At 36.6% G+C, this 25,949-nt stretch overlaps 2 protein-coding genes across 3 annotated transcripts; one reads left to right on the forward strand and one right to left on the reverse strand.

The window, feature by feature from the left end:
* Positions 1-9,864: 9,864 nt before the first annotated feature.
* On the reverse strand, positions 9,865-20,547 carry LOC122286715 (brefeldin A-inhibited guanine nucleotide-exchange protein 2-like). The gene is made up of 11 exons (XM_043095435.1): positions 19,090-20,547; positions 17,362-17,679; positions 16,807-17,152; positions 16,293-16,715; positions 15,908-16,200; positions 15,095-15,368; positions 13,869-14,374; positions 13,436-13,757; positions 12,903-13,281; positions 12,071-12,735; positions 9,865-10,806 (listed from the first exon to the last, which is right to left on the reverse strand). Exons 1-11 carry the CDS (start codon positions 20,265-20,267, stop codon positions 10,192-10,194), a joined length of 5,319 nt encoding a protein of 1,772 aa, XP_042951369.1. The 5' UTR covers positions 20,268-20,547; the 3' UTR covers positions 9,865-10,191.
* A 1,867-nt stretch (positions 20,548-22,414) lies between these two features.
* On the forward strand, positions 22,415-25,773 carry LOC122286731 (pentatricopeptide repeat-containing protein At1g01970). Of its 2 annotated transcripts, XR_006234060.1 has the most exons (3): positions 22,415-23,408; positions 24,378-25,242; positions 25,339-25,773. XR_006234060.1 is itself a non-coding variant. In XM_043095436.1 (2 exons), the coding sequence occupies exons 1-2, from the start codon at positions 22,950-22,952 to the stop codon at positions 25,140-25,142; spliced, it is 1,224 nt and encodes a 407-aa protein (XP_042951370.1). In that variant the 5' UTR covers positions 22,415-22,949; the 3' UTR covers positions 25,143-25,270. The 2 variants fall into 2 exon arrangements, 1 of the variants encoding a protein (XP_042951370.1); XM_043095436.1 differs by lacking the exon at positions 25,339-25,773 and having other exon boundaries at positions 24,378-25,270.
* Positions 25,774-25,949: the final 176 nt, after the last annotated feature.

Here is a 25,949-nt window from a genome sequence, read left to right on the forward strand (position 1 = left end):
CACTGCCTTTCTCTCTCTCCTGTGTCTCTCCACAACCTGATCTCTTGGGGGGCCCCAACACTCCACGTTCGCGGTCTCTCTCTCTCTCTCGCTTACATTGGCATATGTCCGTGGCTATCTACTATCTAGTACTAGAAGCCTGCGGTATAAGATCATTTTGTCCTTCATTTGCTTCCTTGAAACCATACTCTTTCGCTCTCTCATCCTCTCCTTCTCTTGCCTTCTCTTACTATAATGATTAATTTCGGGTTACAAAATTATTGCTACCAACTTGCCTGAAACAACTTGCTGAATAACTTTATACTTTTATCCTCGACAAAATTATCAAATTGAGTGGGACCAAAATCAATCCAGTAATTTCCGGAAGCCTAATTCTATTTTACGGGTTTGTCTTGTTTCAGCGTTTCATTGTCCAAACCAGAATTGTTCCGTCCATTTGAACCATAATACAGATTAATCCGCTAAACAAAAATTCAATATGTTGGAACTCATTCTGAGATTTCTGACCACTAAATTTACTTTAATAAGATACTTCAATTTTTAAATCTTTTCGTGCATTACATATATTCAAGACTTTGCAGTTCAGCAGCTGCAAAAATTCAAGTTTAAAAGCCATACTATTAGTTCTTCTCTTCTCCTAATTGAAATCTGCATACCCACAAAAGAACCAAATGTTCGGATGATTTTTACGTCATAATATAGTTTTAAGAAGCTTTTATCATATAGTTATATTTGTATACCAGAAAAAGTATTTCCCTATCAACGGTTATAGATAGAAAGCCCGCGGGTTTGAATCCAGCACGCATATACGTACCTACCTCACAATGTTATTATTAACCACAACCAAACGATAAAAGGCTGTAAATGTCGGTTAATTATGAGGAAGAAGAAGACAAAAAATGAAACCGAAACTGGAGATCTTGACGTGATTCTTTTTCTGCTCTGAAGAAGTTACAGCCTTGCCAGGTCGGTTACTCCATTCCACATTATCAGTTTCGTGGATCAGAGGGGAATACGTAGTTTGGTGCAAGGAGTAGGGACATTTGGGGAGAGAGAGAGAGAGAGAGAGAGAGAGGCTCTAGCTTTTGGGTCAGGAGATCAGTCAGGGGGCGTGTCTTACGGGCGACTCTTGATCGGTGTCTCTGATGTTGATGTTTAGAATGTTAGGGCAGCTGATCGCGAGACGGCGTGGCTCTTCCCTTCTGCTTCTCTTCCCACGTACTCAATCTTATCTTATCACGAAGATGGTGGAAGTACCACGCGCATCTTTACATGAAAATACTCTTTTTACTCCTTTTATTTTTACAATGTGTATGAGCACTTCTGTTTTTTAACTCTCAAATGCCAACTCAAGACATGCATACTGTATTTATAATGTACATGCATGCGCAAGCACTGGCCTTCATGTGTGTATATATATATAATTTATGCAATTATAGATTAGTTAGCGTTAGTCGTTAGATATTGAAAAAAATAACTTTGTATAACTAAAAACTAATTATTGTATAAATAGTTTTATAGTTTGGAAAAGCTTGTTTACCGCCTGGGCTTGACCGTTCTAATTGACTGTTGATTAAATTATATATTTTTTAATTTAATAATTAAAGAAGTGATTTTAAATATATTGATTTATTTTATTTATTTTTTTAAAATATTTAAATATATTTAAAAAATGTGAAAAAAATTTGAAAAAAGAAAAAATTGCCGCCAGTGGTACGAAATTAATTCATTGCAAAAGTACTACGTACGTCGGGCAACATTGGATTTTGTCCCCCACATCGGGTCAGCATCTAGCTGTAGATTAGAGAGCAAATTAAAGAGGTAGTCGCAATTTGATTGGGCCGCAGTACATAGGTAGGAGCTGGTTACGTAGACAATTGAGTGTAATTTAAGATACGACAGCCACACCACATGGTCAATTTATGTTGTTGACTTACAAAGCTAGCTAGTTGGATCTACCCAGATTCAAATTTCTATGCCCTTTAAATCGCCCTTGATCCTGACACGTCTTCATTGAAATTAAAGAATTCGTGGCGTAACAATCTACACTTCATGCCTTTTGAATTCTAGTAGTAGATCAGTTGCTCTCGCGATCTTGATACCATTGACTTTTAACAAGCAGTAATACATCGATAAGCTGGCATTGAAGATGAGAATTTCTAAATTAATCAGTGACAATCGATTAGTACCATACGTGAATGTTATTTAATGCAAAATGATTAAAAAAATACAAAAACTACAATCACTTTTGCCGTTTGCATTGTACTTTGTTAATATGATTAACTGGATCATTTTTTTAATATAAAATAAATTTTGATCAGTTCTGCCATATCAGTGCATGTCCTACAGAGTACATAAAAATAATGGTATATAACAGAATCATTAAAAATAATAGGGGATTGGAGAAAGAGAACTGCTTTAATTTCGGTGATGATATTGAATTCGTTTCCAAGATTATTAATGGTTCATGCTAATTTGAATTTCCCTTAGTTTTTCTGCTCATTTTTTTCCCTTGTACGTACGTATAAGTAGAGACTTTTATTTGAGATGTTATATTGCAACTTGGGATTTATGATCTCCTTCTCGTATGCAATATGCAGTGACGGCTTGGATCGATAATTACATCGTACATTTGAAAGAAAAATGGAATTTTACCCACCCCACGTATACATTACTACTGTTGGTATTCATTAAAATCTACAATAAAAAAAAATAACCTAGTGCAAATTACGTGCTACAAGAAAATGTTATTTTGCAGCAACTATATTCTCACAGTTGTTGATTACCATTACATATATATATATATATATATTAAGCGCCATGCTTAGCAGACATGCACGAATACAACGAATATTAATATTAGAATAACTAATTATATAAATTTGGTGGAGAGCTGAGCTACTTCATCATCCTTGTGCATGCCAAGACAGCAATACATCAACAGTAGTCATGCGCCCCATTTTGTATGCGTGCGTCTATAACATGCGCACAATTACCGTAAACAAGCACTAGGTATATGGTAGCTAGCTAGATGATCAGGAACTCCCAGAAAATTAATAGGGGGTGGAGATGGGTAAGAGTAGGGAGAGCATCTAATTAATTAAAGAAATGGCATGAACAGGGTTTGACTGCATCGTCCATGGTGCTGTACGTTGAATGGCAAACCAGATTGTGTGGGCGTGAATGAATAAATGAACCAGAGAGAGAGAGAGCGCAAAGGAGACGAGAGGTGATGACAGTGGCAGAGACAGAGACAGTGACAGTGACAGTGACAGATAGACAAGGAGAGAGAGAGCGAGAGAGAGAGAGAGTATACAGCACGAGCGGCCTGCTTTCTGTATGCGGAGGGGGTCGAACCCAACACTCCCGACTCCTGTGTGTAGACTACGAGCTCTGAATCCCACGAAAGTAACCCTTTATTTTGATGCTCTCTGTCGGACTCTCCATTTAATACCCCCCTCGTCATTACCTCTCTTTTGATATTTCTGCCATGCCATTCATTTCAAAATAAATAATAACAACAATAATAATAGGACTACTGTTATTATTTTGGGGCACAAAGAGTTGCCAAATTTGTAAGATCACGTGATCATTAGGATCTTATACGGAGTTAAGAGAAATTTAACTCTAAATTACATGAAGATTTCAAATAGGACTCGGTTCAAGTAGTCTACTCTCTCTCTCTCTCTCTCTCTCTCTCTCTCTCTCTCTCTCTCTCTCTCTCTCTCTCGATTTTCTATGTATAAGCCTTAGTTAATTTACACCTTAGAAGTTTCAGGAAATATATACATATATGGAGATCATCCCAATCTAAGTTCGGTACGTATCACGTACTCAAGAATCCTGGATGTGTTACAATATTAAATGCCTAACTTACAATGGGAAATTTTCTGATTTCACATGCTCAGCACGCATGCTTAGATAAATTAATTCAACTAATATTCCGACAATATTATGTGGACATTGACGTTATGAGACTCACAAATCCCATACACTTGCCTTTTATTTTTGGAAATTAACACAGTATATCCTTATATGCACTTATGATTAATCGTGTACGTACATGTGTATCTACTAGTCTCCATCCTCTTTATATATATATAAGCCCTCATATTATTATTATATATGTGTGTATATATATTATATCGCTTTCTCTCACTAAAAGAGAAGTGGACTTTTGTGACTAAATTTTAGTGATTAAAATGACTAAATAGTCATTTTGATCATTAAATTTTAGTCATAAAAGTCCGTTTTTCTTGTAGTGTCTCTTTTTTCTTTTCTGATCAATTTTAGACATTGTTAAGTACTTTTAATATCTAGCCAGCTTTCGTACGTGTCTCACATTGTTGTTTTATTAAAGGGACAATTCAAAGATATTGTCAACATTGAAAAGTCAGTATATACAAATCTTATTTTTTTGGAAGTTATCACTTGCTTTATTTGAGTTCCAAAATTTTAAAAAAATATTATTTTTGGAGATTTAATTATATATAGCTTTATTATTTGAAATTATAGATAATGCATTAAATTGAATCCTTTTAAAATTTGAATTTTTTAAAAACTATTATAGACTCATTTTTTATCTACATGCCTTAGATGAGCTAATCCTAATCTAGGGGGTCTACTTAGTGTATATTTGGGATTACGGTGAAAAATGTAACTTATAACTTAAATAATAAGTTCTACTATTAAAAAGTTATTTACTGTTTGTGAACTATATATTTAAAACACTTCCAAACATGTTACGTTTGTTTAAAAACAAATTAAAAAAGTAATTTTCTTAAACTTTCATTGAGCTAGATGTCGAGAATACTCAGAATAGTACCAAATTAGGTGCAAAATCATGACGGTAAAATATTAATTGAGAAGCTATGAACGTCTTAGAAATAACAAGTTATGATATATATTAATTCTGTAAGAGATTGGAATATTCTTTATGGAGGTCAACTACTGATCAACACATTGGAATATTAACGAAAGGCAGTACCTCTAGTAGCCTAGTATACTAGTACTGTCTATTGAGAGGGCAATTAATTAAGCAGCTTCATCATCGTTCCAGCTTAATTTCCACTATACGTGTAGTACTCAATATCCCACATCTTCTGCTTTTCTAAATTTGGATGCTAAAAGTATTTCAGAACATTTATGAATAGCAGTGAAATAATTTATTAATAATAATAAATAATAATGAAGTAGTTTGAGAATGCATCAGAATAGTATGTACATCTCTAGTTGTCTAGTTGTATTCCTATATAGACCCTAAATTAACTCTTTAAGAGAGCGAAAGGGTAATGTGCAGCGAGTAGAAGGCGGGCCGGTCGTCCCGGAGAGGACCCTCAATTTTGATTCTCCTTCATCCATTGCAAATATTTCCCCATTGTTTATACATAAGAGCTCTCTCTCTCTCTCTCTCTCTCTCTCTCTCTCTCTCTCTCTCTCTCTCTCTCTCTCTCTCTCTCTCTCTCTCTCTCTCTCTCTCTCTCTCTCTCATATATTTAAAATACTAATTGGTGATGACACAGAGCAAACCATCCGTCCATTTGATCTCGCCAAACAAACATATACAATAATGTACACAACAAACCATCGTTTTCTTAAGCGGTCAACGTTGCTGCCAACAACTCTTTTCCTAGTTACTGAAATCCAAGGCTCGTATTCATCACCAAATTATAACCCCTGATCTAATTATAATATCGCGGATGGATCTCATGATCACCCGCTATATGTCTACCGTGAATAATAATATTATTCTAGCAATGAATTAATTGCATCACCATCTTCTTCATTTGTCTCTAGCTAGCCTGCATTTCAATACTGCCACTGAATTTCAGGATATTACTGATCAAGTCATGAATGGTGGGTGATAAATGCAGGATAATTTGACGTACGCCAGAAACTTTCTACATTTCCCAAATGTTTGAATCGCATGGCGATACTGCTTTGGTTTAGCAAGTATGATATTAAGTAGTAGTTGACACCTTTTAATTAATTCATTCATGAACTGTTCGGATTGATCATGATCATTTGGTGGAGTCTATTAAAATGTTGAGAAATGATATTTATATTTATAGAGCAAGTATGACTCTTTTTAAAAAAAGTGAATAAATACAGAACTCATATGAAAAAACTAATTCTTTAATAAAAATTCTATATGCAGTCACTTTTGTATATTCTTTGCGCACTCCACTATTGTGATTGACTAATACATCACTTTTTTTAATCTAAAATAACTGATTTGGCTAATCATGTTAGTGGAATGCCAAAAAGTACGCAAAATTGATTGTATATAGCACATCTAATTTTTATATAATAAACTCCACTTTTTTTCAAAACAAGTATGCGGCGCCTGCATAATCCATGACTATATCTAGTTAGCTACTAGCTAGTATTACTTGATATTAATTAATTGGTTAATTACTAGGTACCCTTGTCGAACTACTTATATTATTTTTCTTCTTGTTGGAACAGTAGAAAGTAGAAACAGTTTATATATATATTTTTTCACCCATTGATATCATCATGTCCAATTCATTCTCATGATCATATATAGCGCGTTCCGGGAGAAATTTACCAAAACCAAGCCTATTTCAAATCCTAAGATTTTCCATCCCTATCAACTTCTATATGCTAGGGCAACCAATTAAGTTCAAGCAGCTTACGGTTCACGCGCGGGGCCAATTCATATAAACAAACCCAAAAAATGACCTATATAAATGTTGAATATTGTGAACACTGAACTATCATAAAGTCGTCGATGGAGAAAAGCATAGTCTTCCCTTAATCTGGAAAGAAGAAATGAACAGAATCTTGCAGGAAATTGTTGCAAATCTTGTCCTAGTGCTGTGACAATATTAACATTATCATGATGCTTATCTTAATGGAGACTCTTTCATTAAACAAATCAACCCCATTTAATATCATGTTTAAATAAAAATAATAGTTTCAGTAAAGCTAATTCAAAGAGGGTATGGACCACCTCAAAGAGATCGAGTACAATATATCTCTCACTTCCATGTGAAGAGCACCTATATATTGCTTCGATTTTAACATATTAATGTTGCATGTTCTTACTGATCAATATTATCTCTCATAAGCCGCGCGCTTTACCCTCAAAGTGGATTGAGATTGTTGCACCAATTGTTGTCGTAGATCGATGCAAGACCAATCAATAACAAAGCTTTTCAAACTTTAATTAGTTAATTAATCAAAGCAGCATCGAGCAATGGGAATATTTTAGAAACTAAACAGCCGACCAGAACAAAGGTTGCCATGTGATAGATAGTGATGGATTTGGAATCACTCTAGTCATGATCCATTCACTATCTTGTTCGACCTGATCTTTCAAATGAATTACACAAATTAATGTCAAAGATTTGTTTCTTGTTCTTCTCCTTTATAATTTGCAAATGTAGGAGTTCTTTATGCAAATAGTTTTGATATTTATAGTCATTTTTACATATTTTTTATGCAGTAATGTACTAATCTGATTGACTAAATCAATTATTTTATATTTAAAAAAATGGCACAGTCAATCACATTAATAGAATACATAAAGAGAACTCAAAAGTGAACACTACACAGTTTTTGTTATGCAAAACATGACCTAAATTGTTCCTTCGATCGAGGCTTCTAAACAGCTTTTTTACGCATTAATTAAATTCCTCTCTCCCTTTCTAATGTTTTGGATTACATGGAAAAAAGTTAAAACCCCTTACAAATGGTTTTTTACTGCAAGCTAGGTTACAGAATCCCAGCTAGCTAGCTAGGAACTTTACCCATGCATGCATGCAGTTGAAGGCTGGAGACGTTAATTACTTCGATCTTTAAATAAATGTTGTCCAGAAAGATTGGTCTGTGTTTAACTATATATATAGCAAAATGGTAATTAAAACTTAAAAAAAAAAAAAAAAAAAAAAAACCTATTTTAATGAATCTGAATATTAAAGCAAGAATTTCCTAAAACACTAAGGTTCCAACTTCCAACCTATTTGGAAGTGCCAAATATTTTGGTAATAATATTTAATAGGATAACTAGACATGATGAGAAAAACGTAAATTTTTTGGCAGTTTAATATAAGAAAGATTGGTCTAACGTACTCATCATGTTTAAGAAATTCATGTCTCCGGAGACATTGTGCTTGCTTGCTTTATCGACAACTTTGAGGCATTACTTATATGATTTCGTTTACCTACGAAAAGTTCTAATCGTAAGAAGAAATAATTCTTTTTTCCTTCTAAAACGATATATATTATATATATAATAGCCGGAATCCATTACTTTAACAATAGAAAACAGAACAAAATGATGCCATTCGAGAAGTTTAATTGGACTTCCTGTGCTATGATAGTTGAGAAAGAGCGACATGGCCGATCAAGTGGATATTGATCTTTAAGCTGATAACTGATTAAAAATGGGTAATTTTCATTGAGATATAAACAATGGGAGTTGAGAGTAGTTGTTACATATGGGTTCAACATATTCAATTTACACCTTTCCATAAAATATTTGTGGGGATTGGGAACTGTATACCACCCCGTACGTACAGGAATGCGACCCAAAAAAAAAAAAAAACAAAAGATTTTAAGCAAACGAAGGAATGCATCGGCCTTAGGGCTGGTATAATGGGCCGGCCATTCGGAACTTGTTTTCCGATTTCAACCTTTCACGGCTGGTATAAGCTGGGCCCATTTGTATTTTCCAACTCCTTGGAAGGTCCAAGTTGTTTCGGTTCATTCCACTGCTCCAACTGAGCCCAAGCTGGTTCACGCTCCAACCAGACTGGGTTAAGAAAGAAAACAACTTTATTTATTTTTGTTTTCCATCTCAGAACTTAAAAGCTTGGCGTTGGAACTAGACATCAGATGGTTTCGAGTATTCTGCAATTCAAATGTCTGCTCTCATATAAAATATTTAAAATTAATATAAAAAAAGTTAATTTAATTATTTATATTATAGAGTAGCACTTCCCTCACGTATGGGCCGATATACCTATATTGACAAAATAACTCCAATCTGTACTCTGAAAAGACGGAAAAAAAAAAAAGGGAAAAAGAAATGGGCTTTTGGTACGAAATGGACAGAGGGTGAGGCCCCGCAGAAGGGAGCCGTATTTATTTGGATTCAAAAATGAGAAAAAATAATTTTAAATAAAAAAAAGTTGAAAAAATATTATTATTATTATTTTAAAATTTTAAAAGTTAGATTATTTATTATATTTTATGAAAATTTGAAAAAATTGTGATGATAAAATGAGATGGGATGAAATGCAGAGTTTTCCATTCATGATTAGACAAAAATTTTATGTGCAGTCACTTTTATGTACTCTTTTATGCATTTTATTGATGTGATTGACTGTGTATTAAAAAAATTGATACAACTAATCATATTAATGAAATACATAAAGAGTACATAAAAGTAATTATATGTGAAATTATTTTATTAAAATTGAATCCGCTGTTTGATCCAAAAGTCCATTTGCCAATTGATTTTATATTTTATCGAACAAAAGGTGACGCCATATTTTCACTTTTAAGTAACCTCAACTTTCTTTCCATATTATATTTTGTTTGTTTTTACTCGTTGTGGACGAGAGGTTCCCTTGATCGTTTGTTTTCTACGCCAATGGCAATCATGATGTTTAATTTTGGGATCAAAGTTAAATACATAACCATCCTGGAGTGGAATAATAAATATGCTCTCTTCTGACGATTACTCAAACCAGTCTTTAAGTCAGGATTCCTGAATCCTGTACGTGTAGATGCGTCATTATTCATTCTCCTGCAACAGAATTCGGAATGAGGCTTTCCTGTTCCTTATAGAATACTTTTAACCAAAAATACATAATATATAGTAAACCAATGCAGTGCTGAATGGAAACTTCTTTACACGAAATTATTGCTTTGGGAGTCTCGTTGTCTAAAGAAATATTTGACTATCATACAACAACATCAAAACTCAGTGAGAAAATCTATCAATCTATATGAGAGGAAGCCGCACCCCTGAATAAACTAGAGGAGGTTCAGAAGCACAAGCCAATCCGAAAACCAGGGCTAACTCATACACTATGAAGCTATATTTCCGATAACAATTATCACAAAATGAAAGATATATATAAGGAAAATATAGAACTACAAGACTTGGATAGCAATATCATACATCTTAAAACAAAGGGTGCTGCTATCTCACTAAAATCAACAAGACCGGAGCAGAATAGGACCCACCGCCGAGCTAAGCATATCACTGAGAGCTACCTGGACCTCATTTGATCCATGTTCACAACTTATCAAGTCTGCAAGTAGGGGGAAGAACCTCCCCAAGTTCTTCTCGAATGAACTCTCTCCCAGACTACATACAGCCTGGAGAGTGGCAACAATAAGAGGTGCACGTGCAGCCAATTCTCTTCGTTTCCCAGAACCTAAAGGAATTTGCCAATGGGCAGCATGCCCAAGGGATGATGATTCAGATATTGTTCCCGACTGAGCAGTTTCAATATAAAACTGTAAGATCTCCTGGCAAAGGTCAATAAGGAAGGACTCCACCTGGGCCTCATCATAACTTGGAGGCCTATCCAGTATAAGATTCTGTAAGAATGTGAAGCACGTTTGGTAAGACTCATTCTCTAGCCGTAACAATGGAGGGTCTTGCATTTGGGTCATGGAGCCAAAATCTTGAAGCTTTGATCGTAGTGTGGTATTGCCATTGATCTTGTGAGCATGGGTTGCCACATCCCGCAAAGCATCGAACAGGATTAAGGTGGTTTTTGCTGAAAGTTGTGACCGATACATGTTATAGATTTCCATCACCGCCTGCAAATTTTGATACAACATCGCATGCATAATTGTTAAGCTTTGCCAAATGAGCAACTATACTACCAAAAAACATACAGTTATTCTCTTCATTTAATTTTAGAAAGTATGAAGTTGAAAATAAAAAAGGAATAACATGGAAATCTTTCCAAGTTTTCAGTGTCATCTTTCCAGTCTCATTGATGTCTGGTAAATTAATCAAACATGTGGTTTTCAAAATCTAATAAAATAAGTAGAGATGTTTTGTCGAACCAGGCCAATTTATAAAACTTTCATTAATGGAATTCTTGTGCTACTTGCTCTTTATCCTGCATGGCAGTGAATAATAGAGTTTTAGGAACCAACAAAAGATCCACATCCACCATTCAATTATGGTATTGCTTCATCCAAATCCAAACCAGACCTTATGCCAACTCGTCTTCTAGTCTAAATTAAGATGAGAAAAACTCATTCATATCCAAGGCTAATTCATGATCTAAAGTACTAAAAATGTTTACTCTCAATGTAATTTAGTAAAACTTCCACATGACTGTTTTCCCTTTTTGAAAGTTCCAAAATTAGTATTTTTTACTCGCATGGGGGGAAATCTTTAAAAGAGGGGATGAATAATTTGATGGGAAAAGCATATCTTCTGCTACAGATCAACCAAAACCTCAAATGGAAATATAGCACTTAAGATGAAATTCAAAGGCATGTAATAATTTGATGGCACAGTATCTACCATGTAACATGCACTAAAACAAACCACCAAACTTTTAACTGCTAAGGGAAAAGAAGAAGACTTCTTAATTATGAATTAATACCAATAGTAGATGACACATTCAATGAAATAAATAAAACATAATTCCTGGAGAAGTTCACACTGAACATTATAGACTGTCAATGATGTTGATTTGAGCTACATTCTTTCAGTATGTAATCGTTTGCTTCCATAGAATTTTGGTTTTTGGGGCAACTTGAACTTTCAAGTTAAAAAAATTTCCAATAATAACTTTTATTCACAGTTTTGCATGCACCGATTCAACAGTGCTTAGTTGTTTGGTTTATACCATGCCAACTCAAACAATTCCACTAGCTGGATTTTTGTAGAAACATTTTTTTATAGGTTTCCTAGAATCACTACCATGCAAAACAGATATATTGGCAGCCAGATTAAGCCCGTGTCATGACCATATGTTCATCTTAAGTAGGAAGGCATCGGTACTGATTGGTAACATTACCAATCAGTACAGAAAATGATTGGTAACATAGAAAAATATTCTACCTGAATCAATAGAAGTTGAACGGCAGCTCGGCACTTTGCGTCGGATAAAGAAGCATAGAGATGTTGTGTCCTTAGGCTCTCTGAATCATCATCATCAGGCACGTCAGACACAAAGGAATCTACATTAGTTTCTCTAGGTAAAGACCCTTCACTGGCAATAAAAGAAAAATCAGGAACTGTTGCATTTGCTGCTTCTTTCAATGTCAAAGCCACTTCTTGCCACTTTTCTTCAGAGAATAGATCACCAGCATTACTCATCAAACGGACAAATGCAGCAATACCAATACCCGCAAGGCTTTGGTGAGGACGTTTAATAAAGCTCACCAGAAGCATCAGCACTTTTCTCAAAAGCGGATTGACAGTGTTATAAAATTTGACAAATAGATCTACAACTAGTTGGAGGGCCAATGTGCATGTCTCATAGAGCCATGCATCTTGATCAAGCTCAACTGTATCACTATCAGTTCCCTGCCCTGGCGAGTTCCCCCCAGAAGGATCAATAGCATGCCTCACATAGTCAAATATTGGAAATAGAACTGATTCAAACACTCGTTCCCACAAAGAAAGTGAGAAATGATGACCATGATTGCGTAAAGTATCAAATAGCACTTGCAAGGCACTCTTCCTGATTTCAGGCCTAGGGTCAAAGCTAAGTTCTGACAAACCTGCACAAAGAGAAGGCTCATAATTCAAATTTTGATAAATGTGTTCATATCAAAATTGAACAGTTTTACCTAACAAAAAACAAGATATTAGAACAACTTTTGGGTTGAATAAAGCAAATGGAAATGGTTAGTTTCAAGAGAACCAACAACTTATGCAGCTTCCTTACCAGCCAACAAAGGGAACCAGAAATAAACATGATTGTCCTTATCGCCCATCTCGCCGTTATCTTGTTTACCATCTTTTCCTTTTTGAGGTGAAGATGGAGATAGTTTAGCAGAAGCTTCCTTATCTTTATTCCTTGACGAGCCAAGATCTCCTTCTGCAAGTTTTGTTGCACAGAACCGAAGAAAAGCAATAGCATTGAGGCTAATGTCTTTGTTGAATCTGTTATTAGTGAAGGCAATCAGGCAATTCACACAGTCTGTAAAGGTGGTGGTTTCAGTCTCGGTAATGTGTGGGAAGTAGTCTCGCACAATCTTCTCAATAATTTCAAAGGCCAATAGTACAATGTTTTTGTGGTCGTCATAAGCCGCAGTTGTGAAGACCTGAATCAAGTTCACATAATAACAATAGGCATTAAGAATACCTTGAGCAGAATAGTTCATCAAATCACGTCAATAAGAAAAATAATGTCCAGAGAAAATTATTAAGGACTGAAATTCTATTTTATAGATAACATATGATGGATAAATTTGATACCATGAACATGCTTTTCCATCCTGATTTGACATTGTTGACGCGAGATAACACCATTTGCGAGACACATCTAATGATTAACTCTCTGATTTCAACGGCACTACTCTTGCGCATTACAATGACAAAAGGCTTCATGAATTCATTTTGAAAATTATAGTTAGCCAGTTCTTCTCGGTCTAAGAATTTCATTGACAACTGGCGTAAAGAATCCATTGCAAATATAGCAATAGAAAGGTTTTCAGAGCAGCCAATGGTTACAAAGAAATCAGAGAGCACATGCCAGATGCTTGACCACACAAGCCTGATGCGGTTCATGTTATAGTGCCTGTAATAAGGACACAAAACAGGTAAAGCTATACAGTAGATACCAATAAATCACGAGAACGTGAATATTATATGCCCAAGGAGGAACAAGAGGAAGTAGGGCAATACATACGCAATCTCAACAATCTTGGTAAGGCTGAAAACTCGTGGATCAGATGCAGATCGCAATTCCTCCATAGAGACTTTGCAAAGGGCCTTGACAAAGTCTATTATTGCCTCACTGTTCAACTTTTGACTCCGTGTGAATATGCGATTCATTTCAGAGCTCCCAACTTGTTCTAACATGTTCAAATTGGAGACTAAATTGTTCACTTGTTCAGAAGTGACTGCTCCAGAGGCATTGCCGCCAATACCAGCACTATCATAGGAGCCCCTCATCACAGCAGAAGCCGCATACTGAATCCTCCCAGGTCCCTTCTTCTTCAAAACAGGAAGGATGGTGGACTTGGTTTGTTTTGATTTTTCTGACTCGTTCTGAGGAAAAGCAAAAAACGTTGCATCTGGAGGAGCACCTTCTCCCAAGAGATGTAGATGCTCAAACCTAGAAACACATGTCAAGATATGCTCCCAAGCTTCTTGTAAGTAATTCCCATCCTCATCTGCGATTGTTACTATTGCCTATTCACAATATAGATGCCAAACACACAGTCAGGCCCACAAGTGACATTTGCATAATTTTCAAAAATTGTAGTCATTATTGAAAAATATATTACAAATGTTATAGATACACTTTCATATGAGATGTAGGCATCAGAAATCCCGTAACACTTGATCGATTAAGAAAACCTATGATTGTTTTCTCCTTTCTTTCTTTATAAGTAACCTATGGATTGTTTTCTTATTTCTATACTATGTTTTAGTAAAACTGAACCAGAAGGCTATAAAGAGACTTCGACAACAAAGATGAAGCAAGGTTTCAAACCTAATGTTCAAGTGAATAAATCTGTTCGCAAAGATTTTGGCACTTTTCTAGCAGCAGCATTGGAGTTTATCAGATGACATATTATGTGATGACTTGAAAGAAGTTCCACCAACTGACTCAAGAAAAAGGGTGTGCACAAAAACAGAGAGAGAGAGAGAGAGAGAGAGAGAGAGAGAGAGAGAGAGAGTCCCAAAATTATCATACTATACTAAAGTAGACACAAGAACCCAGCACGAGTATATTCATGTAAAATTAAACCTACGTGAATAGTAACAATGGGTTAATAAAATTTATATCCCCTAGAACAGAAATAAATTACAGTAACAAAATCTCTTATACATTGTCAAACTCTAATAGGGTCATCAGCCATCATAACTTTTAGCTTATTTAATCCATTATAGCATGGCCCCACCAACCTTAATCGCATCTATGTTTTTCTGCTTGATATCAGCAGGAGAGTGGAGAGAGGTAAACTTTGCTAGGGAAGTCACAAAAGCATCTCTATGAGTCTTCATGGACATCACAGCAGTAACATGGACAGCATACCGGAAGCCTTCCAGGCACATAGCTATGACCACTTCATCATCACTCTGGTCAAGTGGAACACTGAAGGCAGCCAACATAGGAGCCCAGCACACCTCAATCATGAACCTAAGGATCACCACGTCCGTTGCTGCATAATAAGCTGACCTACAAATCACCCAGCAAGTACATATCAAGAAGAAAAACTAAAAGATCATTTCCTTCAGATTGCATTAAGCCACACTTCACAATCTGCATAATCCAAGTTTAAATTCCAGGCAAGTAGAACAATGAAAATGAAACAGCCAAACAAGAGACTATCTGAAAAGCATATATGTATCCCACAGGGATTTTCCTCCTTCTGAGTCAGATCCATTTCAAATGTCTGACAATCTACACATTTTTGTTAGCTTGTTCAAAAAGGAAAGTCTTGATGAGAAAAATAGAGTAGCATAATACGTGTAGCTCAACTCAGACATTGACCATTTATTGACTATTTGAAACAACACCACTGACATGACAGCAGAAAAGTAATATGATCCAATGGTTTCAAGGATATATTCCCTAGAAAAATCAGTGCAAAAAACAGTATTTTTCAAAACAAGATCCTAATATTTTGTTTAACAGGAGTTTAGTTGTATGCACTGGCAAACATTTGGTAAAGCACCAAACGGTTGGAGCATAAGAAAAAAACAAGTCACTCTTACTCAGATTTCCGAGCTTTTTCTTTGAATTGTTCTTGCATGTGCCTGATTAGATCATCACTGCTCTCCATATATTTGTCTTCTCCACGCTTACGGATCACTATATTCAGTATACTATCCAAGCCAAGAAGTCTATTTGAGTTCACAGACTGTTTCTGTTGAGGAGCCAAATCATCATCTTTCATTTTTATCTCATTTCTTGATATTCGTTCAAAGAGTGACCTGAGGTACTCCTCGGGTAAATCTTTTCCATCATCTATGCCGCGATTATTCCTGATAAAATCATCAGCTGACATCTGCATATTTTAAGGATCAGGAGAGAGAGAGGGGCTCTATTAGCATGCTATATGAAGCATACGACTAGATCAAATGGAAAATGTGAACACACCTTGTTCTTCACCATAGAATTATGAGCATCGGTATTGAGCAATATCACGGAGTAAGCAAGGACATAGGCTGTGTCAGAACTTGTAAATGCCTTTGGATTACATTTGCAGTAACGCTCAGCAAACTTCTCCATGATTCGATCAATCTTCTGGGCCTCACCAGGCAACCTAAAGCCTTGCAGAAAGGCCCTGATTGCCTCATCAAACTCCATACCTTGAAATTCAAAGGAATCCACGTAGGAGTGCATCACTTTTAGTGGTAACTCTTCCCTTTCTCCTAGATAATCACCTATCAAAGTCTTGTTCAAACCAGATGCATTTCTAAGAAAAGATGCTATTCCCTCAGGTGAGTTGGCCACCTTGCTTGCATTGATAAGAAATTCGATCCCCTTCTTAGGTTTCCGATTAAAAAGAGATATACCTTCCTGCCACAAAATGTACATGAGATTCGATAGAAAATAGCCAAAAGAGAGATCTGCTTGTGCCCCAGGGTCCAAACATCACAAATTAACTTACCTGAAGTTCCAGCTTGTAAGCTCGTCGTTGCTCAATCGTCAAAACATCAGAAGCATCACTGGAAGCTTCAGAATGAGAATCTGACCCTTCAACAGCTTCATCCACATTCCCATTTGCGATGGGAAGACTTCCAGGTTCAGGACTGTTATCAGCTGATTCAAACTTCTTAGTGGAATGAGGATCTGGAATACGCAACTGTTTATTCATCCAATCTCCCATTGATCTCAAAATCGCCACCAAGCATTTCATAGCTTCAAGTTTCATGGTCACCTCCTGCGGTGGCAACAGTGTGGTGGTTACACCAGGCGGGACACCTTGTGCAGTTTTAAGAAGTCCATTGACCATTCTGGGAAGATCAGCAAAAACAAAAAGAAGAATCATACAATGTTAACTTCATAACCAAATCAGTCATTCTCAAAACATCAAGAGAAAGCACGAGAATGTAGCAATGACCTCTGTTGTTACATTGGAAATTCTTGTTCTTGGACATGCTTTTGTACCATTATATTCAAAGAATCAAAAAGTATGACTTTTGCAGGATGAAACAGAACATACCTCTCAAATATATTTGACGAATTAACATCACAATCATAATTAATAAATATGTCCACCAAAATTTGTGAGTCAACACAGAGCTTCTCGAGAAACCGAAGCACGATCATCTTCTGCTGAAAATTAGGTTGAACAACATTTTCTAAAACTCTCAGAACAATCATAGGAAAAAATACTCCAATTTCTGCTTTCAATCCAGCTCTAAATCTTGACACCAGACTAATGAAAATGGAGCAAGAAAGCTGGAAAACTATCATAAGAGTCGATGCGCTGTTCTTCAACAATGATAGACACAAGTATTGCTTAATGGCACCTAAAAACCTGTTTCACCACAAATATATTGAGAAGGAGACAAATTTCACAATAGAAACATCACTAGTTGGGAAAAACACAACTTACAAATGTGAGAAAGCAATAGAAGAGAGAGTTACTTTTCAGCAAAGGCAACTAAGGTAATGAAACGTGCTTACACATGAATGAAATCAGAGCAAGACTTGCAGACCTACAAATATTCAAATATTTGAGCCGATGAAGAAAAGAAAGAACCCAAATGTGGTTCAGCAAGCCATATGGCTAAATCTTGATAGAATGCATGTGTGAATCTAATTAACTAACTGCCTACCAAGTATGGCATAGCTGATAAGAAATGCTATATTTGTACAGATCTGTTTGTAGAGCAACCCTGCCCCCATCATTTGATAATGCCTAAACCAAGTATCTACCCAAGAGACTTCTGGTGGGGCACATCATTAGTATTCACCATTTACAGGAAATAGACCAAGCCTGAGGTCTTAATAACTAATAAAATTCGAATTTACCAGCCCAGACATTTATTAAAAAAAAACTCATGTGTCGTGAACCTTAAAAAAGAAGTTTGTGATGGGCGCAAGACTAAATTGTCCACATGAAGTGAGTCTGGACTGCATAGGAAAAGCAGCAAACTTCTGGTACCACAGTTATCAAGGCTGCCTTGAAACAAGAAGCTATATCTATCTACACAAAGTGCAGCTAATGATATACAATTGGAAGTCAATCCTAGTACCATAAATGCATACAATAGGAAGCCAATCCTGGTACCATAAATGCATACTTCGTTCTAGAGCCGACAACTGCCAAAACATGGCTCCCAGCGCCAAGGATATCAAATACATCAGATGCATAATATTCCCACCAAACACCAAATCTAACTCCATTTGAATTTTCTCCACTGCATTTTTTTTTAATAAAACCATAGGAATTGTTAACGTGCTATACTGCTAAAAAGATCCACATTTTGCCTATGTCTCACTACTAGCCTCCATATCTCCTACCAGCCACTTAGATTTCCTGTAACTAACCTATTCCTTACCCGCCCCAAAATAGGACCCCACACTTCCCAATTTAATCTCTCGAGCCAATAATCATTTCCACACAATTCAGTATGGACCTGAGAGACCAAGCTGGCAATACCAAGTTAAAATAATGAAAAGACAAGTTAAAAATAGAACATTCCGTTTTCAAATTATAGCCTGGGTACTTTTTTATTCTATATTAACTGAAAACCTTGAAGTTCTAATTTAGTTACAGAACTACATGTTTTGTCTATCCAGCCTTAATTCATATTTACGCATCCAGAAGAAATGCTGAAAGAGCACAATTGTAGCTTTAACAAACACGATGACAAAAAAGAGGCCCCGGACGCAACACGTGCGTGTGTGTATGCGAGAGAGCGGAAGAGAGAGAGAAAGATACCTATCACTGGTCCTAAACACAGCCCCGGCATTCTCCAACAAAATCTTCAACAATTCCAAAGCCACAATCTTCCCCCTCATCAACTGGGGATCCGCCAGCGCCTCCTTGGGAGGCGTCTTCATCGATAACTTGCAAAGTGCCCGGAACACCAAGAAAGCGTCCCTCCGCAACTTATTCCCGATCTGAACCTCCAAATCCTCATCCCTCTCCCCCTCCCCATCCGCCAACTCACCTTTCCTTCCCTCCAACGCCGTCTTATACATACTGATCTCCCAATACTTGGCGTCCAACATATCCTTATCCGTTGAATCCAACAAATCCGCCGGGTTCGTCGTCTCAACTGTCGTTGTCTCGAACGCCCCGTCATGACCACTCAACGATAACTTCCCTGGCGTAACAGGATTCAGAACTCCGTCAATGTCCTGCATGATCTTTGTTATAAACCCTTGCACGAACATTGTCATCGACCCATCCGCATCGGATTTCTCCGCCGGTTCCATCAGTTCGGCGACCACAATTGGCTGAATCGGCACCGTCGAAGAGTCCGCCTCCATTCTCCGGAACACGATCACCAGCATTTGAATCAGCGACGCCTTGGCCGTCGTCTGGTTCACCATGTTTTTGCTCCCCAAGTAGATATCATAGCACGTCTTCACGATCTGAAGTAAGCAATCACCGTGAATTCGCAGCGAAATCGATGTTACCGCCGATAAGAGCGTCTTGAGAACGAGCAATTCCATCTGATCGTCGCCCAAGTCGTGACATTTGCACACGGACTCGATCAGGCTGGTTAAGAGCTTTGCCTCATCACCGCCGGTGGGGTCGGCCTCGCCGCGGAGGTAGCCATAGGCAATTAGTTTCTGGATGCTATCGACGGCGGGATCAGCGATTTTGAGGACACCAGAATTGGCGGCATTGATGAGTGGGCTGAGAATTGACTCGGAGTCGGAGAGGGAGTACTCGGTGCTCCCGCCGTCGTGAAGCGGGCCTGGGCCGGAGGAATCAGGCTCGCTCTCGGTCTCGGTCTCGTTCTTCGAAGGGGAAGAGAGCTTTTCGATTACGGATTTGCACTCGTGGGCGAGCTTGGAGTGCTTGCGCCACGAGGCATTCTTGATGATCTTCTCTAGGGCAGGGGAGATGACCTGGCTTAGCCGGGAATCGGCTTCCGAAGAAGCCATTCCCGAATTCGGAGATTCGAGGGGTGGAGCTCTCAGATCTGGGGTCAGTACGAAATAAGAGGGTTTATCCCTCGTTGAAGTTCCGTAGGCGAGACTGTTAGCCCTACGAGTGATATAAACAGGCTGACTCACCGAGCCGGCGGCGAGTTTATTGGATGCGACTGTTCTGGATGCATCAAACTCTCAAGGAAAGAAGGAAACCGTGGGGCGGGTGGGTGTTGAGAAAGGAGAGTGAGCTTCCGCTTCGTATACGAAGAGGGGTTGAGATTTAGATCGGATTTGGGATTTTCAATTTCTTTATCAGTCCCGATTTCGGATCCCAATTGACTTAAATACCCCCTATCTTTCTTGCCTCAACCTTTATGTTGCATACATGCAACTTTGACAACGTTGGATCTGAAAGGGGTGGTTTGGGTAATTAAGGTAGGAAGAATTCATAATAGTAGTGTGATTAGCTGTTGATAGGAGTGGAGCTGGAGATTTCGAATCTTTGAAAATGAATGGAGGAATTTGGGAAATTATGAAGATACAAAACCTGATTAATGTCCGTTAAAAGCTGTTATTCGAGTTTTAACATTTTAAATTTAAATGGAGGTGAGGTAGATATGTGAAATATGATATGTTCAAACGAACTGGCTACTATATATGGTACACATTTTATTAACGTGACAAAATTTGATATATATATATGTATTTTAATTCTAAATATAAATTTTCATCTTTAAGTAAATATCATTTCTCTCAATTTTTTAGAAAAAATCTTATTCAAAAACTGACGTAGAGTATAGAAATTACTAATATGATAAGAGTTTATTTATAAGAAAAAAATTAATATATTTAAATTTTTTAAATTAAATTGTAATGCATGAATAATGTAGATGATATATTTTTTATACCGACTTATAAATGAATTGATTATATTTTAATTAGTCAGAATTTTTTTCAAAATTGCCTTGAGGACAGTCGTTTGTAGTTGAGCCTTGGGTTGTATGGATCTTTAAAGTTTTGCTATATATAAGTAAAATCGCGTATTAATCTGTATATTAATACTGATTCATTCATATTTAAAATTAAAATTAATACTGTTTTCAATCAAATCAATTTTTTACTTAATTACATTCGATTAGTACACATATTAGTACATAATTATATTTATAACTAGATTTTTCCGAATCTTTATAGCCCATTTTCTCAACGTGCAACCTAAGGTTTATGTCCCTTTTACTTGTCACGACTAACCAATTTTAAAATAAGAAAGAAAGAAGGTCACAGCAAACATTATTCGGAAAATTGAAATTGTGATTCAGAAACTTATATTGAAGGTCCATTTGGATTGGCGAACCTAAGATTTTTCGAGTTTACTTGTTTGGCCTACAGAAAATAAAATGGCCCATTAAATGTTAAAAAATAAATAAATTTGAGAATTGGGCTGATCCATCAAGATTAAAAAACTTATTCCTAGAACTAGCACTATATATGGGCCTGATAAGATGGATTGGATAAGGTCCAAGATACATAAACATCCCTTTTTTCGAGGGAATTTGATTTTTAAATGTCAACTTTCAGTTGAAACCATAACCATTCGTATTGTCTTGAAGCTTGCCTCGTATCTAATTTTTATCTGCAATTTCAACTTTGAGCATCTAGAAAAATTGAACTAATAAAATTTATATAAAGTAATTATTATATCTGACTCGTATGATTACTTTTGGCCATCAATTTTGACTATTTTTAACCATCAAACTGCTTTAAATTATACATAAATTGAATTTGTACTCTTATATATATGAATTTCGTTCATTTGTATAAAATTATGTTTTTAATATTGAATAACAATGTTTTCTTTTAAAATATCATTTAACTTTTAGTTTTATAACAATAATATTATTTTTCCTAATTATTTTATAAAAACATCTATTATTTAAAAGATAATCGTGTAAATAATTGTGTAATTATCATTTTTTTATAGATTTATGATAAAAAAAAAATATTTATTTTTTATTATCCTCAAACTATATTTTAATATTTGATTTGTTATCTTTATCTTTTATATACGTGTTTAACTAAATAAATAAATAATCACGTTGATTCGTAGGGTAAGAAATAATGAGAAGAAATTTCTTTTATAATATTCCTCGATAAATAAATGGAAACCAACGCTCGATGCGCAGTGCTCTCTCTCACACCCAAAATCCCATATGCGTTACTCTCATCTTCCTACCACTGCCAAACAACATAAACCGCAGGTTTGTCTCCTCGCATTACCCACTTCGCTAGCTGTGGCAGTGAATCCTCCAGTGGGTCATCTGGGTAAGATTCAATTTCCCAAAGGGTTTTACCATTTAAATCTTGAACATTTTCCTGCTTTTTCTGGATAGGAGTATTGTTTTGTAATCCTCTCCGATTTCTCCGCTATCCTTGTCCATTTAGTTAGTTATACAGATTCGTTCTTGTTATTTACGTTTGAACCTGAGATCAGAGATACGAATTATTATCGGTCTCTTCGAATCTATTGATACCCTTCTTTCCTTGAACCGCAAATACGGTTGTGTATCTTCTTCAATAATCTATTGTTATAGCTTTGTTTAGAGTTCCAAATTGAGGGATTTCCTAATTCACTGTTCAAAACGTTCAAGTTCATTCATGTTATGAGATATGTTTTCTGCGTTTTGACATCTCAGTATGCTCATGGGCACCTATGCTTGTAACATGCTCGTTTATCCCTACTCGAATTATCCATTAATGAATGATAGTAGGAAAACTATTTACTCTCCATTGGTAAACTTTACTTTAAAAACTCCCAGAAATCTTGGCTCTGGTCAATTCCGTTGTCGATTGATTGCTCCGGATGTGGAACAGACAGAAAAAACAGTAATTGATCAAGTAGAAAAACCTAGGTTTAAGTGGGTAGAGATAGGACGTAACGTCTCAGAAGCCCAAAAAAAGGCCATAGCTGAACTCCCTCCTAAGATGACCAAACGATGTAAGGCACTCATGAGGCAGATTATCTGCTTCACTCCTCAGAAAGGAAGTTTTTCTGATTTGTTGGCGGCTTGGGTGAGGATTATGAAGCCTCGGAGAGCTGACTGGCTTACGGTTCTTAAAGAATTGAGAACAATGGATCATCCACTTTATCTAAAGGTACTTGTCGTTTTATTTTTTTTACTTTCATGTCTTTATTAATTCGATTAACTCATACCTCATCGTACAACTGTACAAATTACACTTTCTATTATTGATTTCATTAACTAAAACCTGATTGAGACTTGCACATGGTCTATAAGGAGAGAGTGAGAATATCTTCGTTTAAATTAGCTATTGTACGGTGTTTAATGCCTTTTTGATGACCATACAGCGATAAAATCCCAAATGTTACCTAATCTAGAATGTATTTAGTTTGTATACTTCCTAACAGTTCTTGTGTACATAGGCTATGCCTATTTCATTCGTATCAATAAAATTTACTTCTTTCGTATCAAAAAATAAATAAAAATCCATATGAACTTTGTAGATTTCACACACACGCACAGACTTCAATCTTTGAAGGCTCTTGATCTCACAACCGAGATCCTTACCAGCATCTAGTAGCAAACTCTAAAAGGCTCCAGATTGGTCGTTGCCAAATTGTTTGTGTGAATAGATTGTCATAGAGGAAGGATATGTGCATCACACCTATCAACCTATCAACTAAAATCAACTTTGTCAGTACGAATAATGTTTTGAGTGATCTACGTCACTTGCTGAGATTAATGCCCCTGGTAGGTTATTGGTGCAGAAAAAGTGTGGCACGGTGGGGATTATATATAGTGTTGAGGTCCATTGACATAAGGGATATTTCTGGCGCAGAATTGTAATAAATGTATACTTTTCTTTGAACAGGAAGGCAAGCACATTGTTCTGAATAAGTTTATAAGGAAAGAGAGTATTGGCACGTTCCTGTACTGAACATATATTCTTCTTCTTTTTCTATCAGATGTGTTTGCATATCTAAAATACCAGTTTCTTTAGTTAATTGCCCTGTTTGATATTCAGTGCCTTCAAATGAAGCATTTATTGACTTTTTAAAACTTGCAACCTGAAGTGAATTCATCGGTTTGGAACCCTTCCTAGGTTGCAGAGCTTGCCCTCCTAGAAGAATCGTTTGAAGCCAATGTTCGTGACTATACTAAAATAATCCATGCTTATGGGATGCAAAACCGACTTCACGATGCTGAAAAGACCCTGTCAGCCATGAAGAGTAAAGGCTTTACCTGTGACCAGGTAACTCTTACAACCATGATTCACATGTACAGCAAAGCTGGCGATCTTGTGCTAGCTGAAGACACTTTTGAACAACTCAAGCTGCTAGGACAACCTTTGGATAAGAGATCATATGGCTCAATGATCATGGCCTACATCCGAGCAGGAATGCTCAAGCAGGGAGAGATTTTACTTTACGAAATGGATGCCGAAGAAGTATATGCAGGAAGTGAAGTTTACAAGGCACTGTTGAGAGCATACTCCATGATTGGTGATTCTGAAGGAGCTCAAAGAGTGTTTGATGCAATTCAGTGCGCTGGTCTACCCCCTGATGTTAAGCTGTGTGGGCTCCTTATAAATGCTTATGCAATGGCAGGTCAAAGTCAAAAGGCACGTGTTGCATTTGAAAATATGAGAAGGGCTGGTCTTGAACCAAGTGATAAATGTATAGCGTTGCTGTTGGCTGCATTTGAAAAGGAGAATAGGCTCAATAAGGCATTCGAGTTTCTGGTAAATTTAGAGAGAGATGGCATTGTGCTTGGTAAAGAAGCTTCAGAAATACTAGCTAGGTGGTTCCGGAGACTAGGGGTAGTAGAAGAAGTGGAGCTTGTTTTAAGAGAATATGCTGGTAGGTAAAGCCAATTTCAAAGTTCCCTCTTCCTAGATTACAGTCTTTCGTGCCATGGCCTGGTCTCATGTTTATGTGCTCCTTTCAGTTTCCAAGAATGATGAAGTGGTAAGATTGTTATTCAGCTTTTTATTTCCTTCCATCCTCCTACTTATATAAAAAGGCAAAAATAAAAATAAAAAGTTCCTTCCACCATCACTGTAGCTGGAGTGTCCTTGGAGCCTTGGAGGAATAAGAAGGTGGTTTTACCCTCTACCTTCCCTCTTCTTGGTTGACAAGGCATCTGCATTGGAGCTGGAGACGGGTTTATAATCCGGTGGTTTTCACATCGACTTGGATCTTAATGTCAAAAGATAGTACTTGTATCGTTGGCAGAGAGTTAATTGTTCATCAACTGTAGCGCATCCTTAGTGTGCAAAAATTTTGCAAGTACAAATGTAGAGGGGAAAATATAGTTACAAGCATAATTGTGCACTAATCTGTGCACCAATGTGATGTGATTGGTCAAAAAGTAAATTTTATTGAAAACAATGTTAATTTAAATTCTAAGTATGAATGAATTAGTATTAGTACACAGATTAGTACGCGATTGTATTTGTATATAGCAAAATTCAATGTAGAGAGTTTATTCTCATGTCATTTGCGGTTCTCTTTTCTCATCTTTTTTGTCCTCTTTTTGCTAGATAATAGGGTCTTGGACCTTGGTTGTAATCGGAAGAATACAAACCTTAAAAGCCCAAGGCCCAGGAAAAAAAATGAGACGCGGTTCATCAGTCGCCCCATTTTGAGTGATATAGGGCCAGTTAAGGCACAAC

The sequence above is a fragment of the Carya illinoinensis genome, chromosome 1 (assembly GCF_018687715.1).
Source record: "Carya illinoinensis cultivar Pawnee chromosome 1, C.illinoinensisPawnee_v1, whole genome shotgun sequence".
NCBI lineage: Eukaryota > Viridiplantae > Streptophyta > Magnoliopsida > Fagales > Juglandaceae > Carya > Carya illinoinensis.

Bases quoted from the DNA above. Each gene is read 5' to 3' on its own strand.
- LOC122286731 (XM_043095436.1), top strand. From the start codon at position 22,950: ATGCTCATGGGCACCTATGCTTGTAACATGCTCGTTTATCCCTACTCG. The intron at 23,409-24,377 runs GTACTTGTCGTT...AACCCTTCCTAG, and splicing joins ATCATCCACTTTATCTAAAG to GTTGCAGAGCTTGCCCTCCT.
- LOC122286715 (XM_043095435.1), bottom strand. From the start codon at position 20,267: ATGGCTTCTTCGGAAGCCGATTCCCGGCTAAGCCAGGTCATCTCCCCT. The intron at 17,153-17,361 runs GTATGTTCTGTT...TGATCTTCCCAG, and splicing joins TCGTCAAATATATTTGAGAG to AATGGTCAATGGACTTCTTA. The intron at 16,716-16,806 runs GTAAGTTAATTT...ATTTTGTGGCAG, and splicing joins CTTACAAGCTGGAACTTCAG to GAAGGTATATCTCTTTTTAA.